The sequence below is a fragment of the Falco cherrug genome, chromosome 1 (assembly GCF_023634085.1).
Source record: "Falco cherrug isolate bFalChe1 chromosome 1, bFalChe1.pri, whole genome shotgun sequence".
Taxonomy (NCBI): Eukaryota; Metazoa; Chordata; class Aves; order Falconiformes; family Falconidae; genus Falco; species Falco cherrug.
Window position 1 is genome coordinate 38904928 of NC_073697.1, and position 7011 is coordinate 38911938.

Below are 7011 nucleotides of genomic sequence, written 5' to 3' on the forward strand. Positions count from 1 at the left end.
AACTATAAATATTGATTTACACTCATTATTACTTGGTATTTTTCCCTGTTTCCTAGCTACATGTCGTTGTATTTAACCTCATTTTGGTTGAATCAATTTTTAGTCATATTTTGAAAAAGTAAGGCCATGTTTCATGGAATTTTTCTGTTTTTATGCATTTGGCCAGCTTCCCCTAGATTTTTGAGGTCACTGGTTCTGTATCTTGTTGGAGATCTAGTTCCTTTCCTGTTTCATCAGGCACTAAATTTGGCAATTGCCCTGGTGCTGGTTTGCTATGAAGAATGCCCCTGGCGTCTTGACCTTTGGCAGGGCTCACCATTACATCCCTGATTAAATGCATGGAAAAACAATTCTTCCTCACTTCTGTTCTGACTTGTGTGCCAGGAGCACCATCAGGTCCCATTTAAAGTAAGGACCTTACACAGTGTGAAACACAGAATGTAATTTTGCCACTGCACATGCAGTTTCGAGGTCCCATGCTGCAGGCAGAAGGTTTTGTCCTGGGCAAAGGGGTGAGTGATGGGAGGAAAACCTAAAGGGAATCCTGTTAGGGCATGTGAACCATCAGTCTGAGCAGGCAGAGGGTAAGGAACAGGGATGCTGGATGCTAAGGGGTGCACACAGAGGTGAAGTTACTGTTTTCCTGCTTCTCTTGCTGTTTTTGCTTTGGCCTTGCATGCAGAGCTCTTCCAGAGCATTCTGCTCCTTGACGCCTCCACAGGGACCTTCAGGGTCCTTCCAGTCATTGCTTTTCAGCAGCTGGTCCGTGGCTCAGCAGGAGCCTTGGGTGCCCCTGCCTGCATCCAGCCTTTCCACCTGGGAGCATTGGGTACTGTGCACCAGATGCTGCCAGAGAAGTCTGAGCCCTGGCCCCAAATTTTGTCCTGTTTGGACTCAGCCTGAGGACACTGAAGGAAGATAGCTTTTACCTGAGAAATATCAGTCCACAGCGTGCTGTGGGAAACTTAACGGGCCCCTGAGCTAAGCTAACCCTGCTCAGGTCACCCTCCATCCCAGGGGGAGAGGACTCTCCCCTGAAAATGAACCCAAGGCATTTCATTGGCTCTTGATATAAAAATAAGTGGGATTTTTTTATTTATTCCTATTCCCCATACAGTGCTGAAAGGTTCCAACCACAGTCTCAGCTTTGCCGTCAGAGTAGCTGGAGAGTAAGAGCAAATTGAAAAGCTGTCTGCGTCCACCTGACACTGCAAAGGGCTGTCTGGGCTTCCCAACAGTAGTGCCCAAAAACGTTGGTTCCCAAAAGCTCAGGCTTTTCAGTGAATGAAGAAGCTGATGTATTGGTCTTGCTTAGAATATCCATCAAGAGATGCTTTACACCCCAGGGAAAGGCTATATAGCTATATATAGGAAATATATATATATAAAAAATTATAACATATATATCTATAACTGAAAGGCTATATTGCAGAATTTTCTGCAAAATACCTTTTAGGACTACTTCACGGATCAGAAACCTTGGAAGATGTGGTGCCTTTGTACTTCCACTGTCCTCTGTCCTCAGGGCACACAGTACATGTGATGGATCATGGGCTGGAATAAAGAACTTCCCATTCTTCCTCTTGGGTCCTCTTCAAAGGCTTTTTCCAAGGAGAGCTTTGGGCAACCAGCAGTTGTTTTGCAGCCAGGGAACTTGCCATGGCTGCCCCGGTGGGAGCTGGGGTCCCTGGAAGGAGCAGGGGGAGACCTGCAGAAGTGGGGAAGATTCTGGAAGTGCTTTGGAATGAAGAGAAGGTTCCTCAGGATCTGTGAGGAGTTGGGAGTGTGGCAGTATGGGAAATTTAGGCACAAGTCCATAAGAAATCTGTTGTCATTAGTGCAACTGTTTACAGAGCAACTTGTTTTAGTCGGTGAGAGGCCATTTCCAACTGGAAGGCCTTTTGGTTTTGGGTGGAAAACTGCATGGCATTGCAAATTTTCATAAAAAAAAAAGTTGTCTAGTTTTATAAAAATGGGAAAAAATGTTTAAAATCTGATATGCTGAGGTTCTTTTATTTTTTTACTTGGGCTCTTCCACCCAGTCTTAGTGTCAAGTTACTTGCTGGTTTGCCTTAGCTTTCTTTGCAGAGTGGTTGTCATTATGGTCTATACAAGCTAGGACTCTGGGAACAGCATTCCCTGGATATTTCCTATATGATTTCCTTAGACGGTCCTTAGATTTAACTTGACATCAGAAGATTCTTTAAGCAACAGTCATAAGTATAATGAGCTCCAGTAGCTGGATGTTAAGTTAGAGGAACCATTCCAGTGGAAATAGGATGCTAATTTTTGAGACGAAGGGTAATTAACTGTTGGAACAATTTGCCAAAGGTTGTGGTAAGTTCTTTGTTGCTTGAGGCGTCCACGTATCGAGATTGAGTGCTACAAGATATGCTCTTGTTCCACCCTATGCTCCTGTCCAGCAGCGCTCATTTATGGTAGGCTGTGGGGCTTTTTGGAAAGGTCCAGTGACTTTGAGGGACTTTTCATCCAATACTGCCATAGCCAAGAAGAACTCTGCCTTCTGCTATGGGAACAGTTGAGTGAGAGTCGTGGGCTGGACACAAAGTCAGAAGAAAAGGTTACAAAAGTCCAGCCTGGGTTTTTGCATCGGTAACATGTAGGGAATACAGCGGTGAAGTTATCTCCCTGAAGCAGTGATTATTGTAAAGGTTTTAGTGGCTACCACCATAGAAAAATGTAACGCTCCTTCCAGCTGGAGTCAGCTCTGCTTTGCAGCACCATGAAAATGTTTACTACCTTTTAAAGCTCTGTTTGTGTTCTGCAAGCCCAACGTTGCTTCCATTGCCATTAATTCTAATTACAGCTCGCTTTCGACACTGATTGATAATCCTGCTTGGCTTTCAACACTTTGTTAATACAAATTCATAGCTGGACAGAAAACTTGCTACCCTCCAGTATGCAACCAGTCAAATCATAAAAAATAGGAGTATTTTGAAGGATAGACTCCAAAAGACAAATGGATGGATAATTAATTCGAAGGTTATATGTCACTGGAGGCTTTTCTAATGACTTCTGGTAAACTGCCCTAACGTTGCTTGCTTGATTTATGGCATTATTAGAAATCCTCAGTTGGCAAACTGCCTTATATTTTGCTACACATTGTAATTTATCAAGATGCCTTTGGTCAGACTTTTGTTGTGTGCTTTCTGCCCCCCATTCCTCCAAAGACCTTGCTGGTAACCAGCACTATACTTTGTTTCCAGTTGCGTTTTTAAAGTGACAGAGTGATAGAACATCCTGTACCTATTAAATTCAATATGCTTGGGAGGGACTTCCAGACTGGCTAGTATGTGGTTACGGGGGTTTGAATCAAAGCTACTTTAAAAATAGCTCATTCCAAATGACCTAAGTATGCATCTTTGCCTGTATTTTCTTTGTGGTCTTGATAAGCAGCATTTACTCAGCTTATTCTTTTTCACAGTGCTGTCATCTTCTTTCAAGGAAGCAATTGCACGTATAATAGGCTAAAATAAGGTGACACCTCATTTTTCGTGGCAGCCCTGCACTTCACTGTGCAATAGCAGGGACAGTCGAGATCCCAGAAAACAGGCACAGGAAGGTCTTGCCTGGGATGTCTGCTCTTAGAAGCGAAAACCACACCAAATGCTGATGCTGAAACAGATGGCTGAGGCATTAAGGGATGCAGACAAGGCAGAAGAAAACAAATCAGCAATAGGTTTGCTTTTCTTGATTGCCTTTGGCAGATTCTTTGGAGATAGTCCATGGGCCTGCAGGCTAGGTTTGTACTAACAGACTGCATCAGGACGGGGCAAGGCTCGAGAGCCATCCTCTTGCTGTTCAGGCCAGCTGATTGTTGGTGTGATCCTGGGTGCAGGTGTTGGCCTGTGGAAAGCAGGACACTGCAGAAGACATCATGGCATGGCTTGGTGGATGCTCGGGGACTGGGGCCAGGGTCTGTTTCCAAAGGGTCTAACCCAACAGGCAGAGTGGGTGAGGTCACCAGTTTTGGGGGGGCTGTGGGGAGAAGGAGTGGTAAGGATGCCAGGTCAGGGCTTGGGTAGTGTCTACAGCCTCAGGGGCTGTAGGGGAGCAGCACAAAGAGAGGGCAGGGGTGAAGGGGCACCGGGAGCCAGGGGACAGGGGGAGGCTGCAGCGACTCAGCAAAGAGCTGGATGAGCAAGAGCAGGAAGCAAGAAAAGCAGGTGGGCAGTGGGATAGTGCTGGTGGGGAGATGCCGAATTTCTTACAAGGGTACAAAGAGGTGGAAATCTGTCTTACAAATGCGTGGAAGGAGCAATCAAAGTCCAGGAGTGACTGTTGGTGCTTGTGACCAGTAGCCTCTACTCAAAGAAGGCAAGACCTGTTTTCTTACGCATCTGGGTTTTTCTACCATCCTTGCTAGTGGGAATGTGCTTTTTGCTTGGATGTCTCTGTGGGCTGGGAGCTTGGCCATCATGCCTGCCCTGAGTGAAGCTCCATCTGCAGTTCTCTGACGTACCCAAGAAACTGCTTTAACTTCCACACGCTGCCCTGCCGTACCCGCTTCAAATCAGCTTTTCTTTCCCTTGTTTTTCCATCCCTCTAGAACTATGCTGCTATGAAACTGGTGAAACCTTTCAACTGAAGCTGTGCTGGAAAACTCCTGAAAGGTCCAGAGAATCTTGCAAAGAAGCTGCAGCTCTGCAGTGGATCACATCAGCAGGTGGAGATGGGGAAGGAACAGCCTCGCTCAGGCCCTAGGCTGCTGCCAAAATGAAGATACAGCTTACCCTGATGCAGTATGCAAATCCCACCTACAGCACTTCACCTCGGAAGCAGCACATAAACAATACCCACTCTGAAGTACTCTGAAGTATTTCTTATTTTACTTCCTTGTCTGTCCTCTTTATTTTTTAATTTTTTTTAAGCTGCTCTGATTGTAAAGCTTAAATACCAGTGCAAAACTGCAGGGGGTGGAGAAAAGGACCTTTTCACATGTAGTCTGTGAGCATTCAGGCATGTGGCAGACCTTAAGGGAGGAGTTGCAGGCTGCTGGCGTAAGCAGCAAAGTGCCAGCCAAAATCTGATTCTGAGCACACTTTTCTTTGCGCTCCGAACAAGCCTCCGTTTTCCTTTGCTGTGCAATGTGTCTTATCTGGTTTATACACATATAAAGTTTACCAAAGATGAAATGTGCTGCACGGCCTGAAGCCCTATGCTGGTAAGTTGCCTTTCCAGAAAAAACGCAAGCTACAGGACCCAGGGAAAAGGCTGAGACACAAAACCTGGGCAGGAGTTGGTGGCAATTGCTTAAATCAAAACACCCATTGAATTTTGTGCTCATGAAGGACCGCATGGTCTGGCTCATGTGCTTTGGAGCTTGTTTTCCCTCTGAGCTGCTCTTTCACCTCTACAGTCCCACATGCCTTCCTTCAAAACCAGTGCAGAAAGCAGAGTTGGGCTGAGCCCTACTCTGAGCAATCCCAGGAGCAAAGCAGCACGTGTGGACTTTGCTTTTCTCCTCTCCTGCTCTATGCAACCCCTGCAGCTGCAGTTCGGTAAATGTATTAGTCTTTTTTGTTTCTTCTTTTTTTTTTTTTTTTTTCCCCTTTTTTTACCTCCAAACATGCTTAAGCAAAAACAAGTACAAACCAGAACGTGATGTGAGCCACGAAGCTTGCTGCTGCTGGGTGCCAGCAAGGCAGATAACCTGCACCTTTGGAAGCAGGCTGGTTTGCTTTCTGCTTTGCAAACCAATTATGATAAGACGATTCCTGCAGGTCTTGCTCAGCCTCCCGCAGAGCAAATGGCAGCTGTGACAGACTGGGATGGCACTTTTGGGACATTTCTGCTGGTTTCTATTCCCTCCTTCTGTCTGCCTGTTGCTGCTGCTGCTGCTGCAATCAGATGGAGCGATATGGTCTAAGGGGATTTCTAGTGCTTTGTAGTTCTGGCTTATGTCATGAGAGGATGCTAATCAAAGCAGCATTAGCTTCGAATTTTCATCCTGCATCTACTCATCCTGCAAGGAACCATCTCCCAGAACAGGGGCATCAACCATGAAAGCAAATGTCCCTTTGAGAGAGGCAGTGGTCCTGCTGCTCTGGCACCCCGTGGCTTTTGTTACAGTCCCTTTGACGATAAACTGATCCTTCCCCACTGCCCTTCAGCAGGATGAGAGATGTCTTCCTTGGTTTCATTTGTCCCCTGGAGCTGTTGCTACTCAGCATGACATGTGAGAGCAAGTAGCAGTGAAAAGCGATCCTGGGGGATCAGAGTTCCTCAGGACAAACTGTGCTAATGTAAGCTCCTGGCCTGCTCCAGCAAGGCACTTAAGCCTGCACTTAGCAGAAGGCATGGAAAAAAAGCACACGCCTAGTTGCTTTGCTGGATTGGGATGTAATGTGTTGAGCATGAAATCCCTTATTGTTCAGTACTGTAGCAGCACCCAGATTGCACAGGGCAGCTCACTGCTGCGTATGAAGACAGTGTGTTTGACATGGAGAACATGCAGCTATAAAAACCTGTCCTTGCTGCTGAGGTTTGGCTGATCCAGCCTCCCTTTCCCAAAAGCTTGAGTGATGAAGTCTGCTTTGGGCTCGCGCACCCCAGGGTGGGTGTTTCATTTTACCGGCACAGTTAAATGCTTCATTTATGCATTTGTTCAGTTTTTCCCTAGAAGCCTCCCAACCTTATTTGCACCTACACCCCCATTTATTTGCCACTATTAAACTACCAAGTCTTGGTCAAATTTTCCATAATGCTTTCTCCTTGGGGATCTGATGAGAGGAGGACAAAAGTTGCTTGTGTTTGCACCTTAATGAGTTTTGGGTTCTATATTTTATGAAAATATTGGTGTGGTTAGTCCTTGCACCTCTTCCACCACAATCGGGCTCTGCTGGGGGGTGTCTGGGTATCTCACTGAGTGTTGACCTGCCTTTCTCTCCTGTCCACAGCAGGAAATCAGCCCCATTACTTTACTTCCTTGCTTTGGTTTGCAGAGATTGTGGAATTTCCCATCTTGGCATTATTGCTCTATCTATTATC

General features: G+C 46.0%; 1 protein-coding gene across 14 annotated transcripts in view; it reads left to right on the plus strand.

Moving 5' to 3' along the window:
* The window catches only part of DYSF (dysferlin), a 104429-nt gene extending 97704 nt beyond the window's left edge, over window positions 1–6725 (plus strand). For all 14 annotated transcript variants that reach the window (XM_055713943.1, XM_055714007.1, XM_055714014.1 and 11 more), the window contains one exon: window positions 4571–6725. In XM_055713943.1, coding sequence (XP_055569918.1) covers window positions 4571–4609 — 39 coding nt within the window. In that variant the 3' untranslated portion in view covers window positions 4610–6725. The remainder of the gene's footprint in view (window positions 1–4570) is intronic.
* Window positions 6726–7011: the final 286 nt, after the last annotated feature.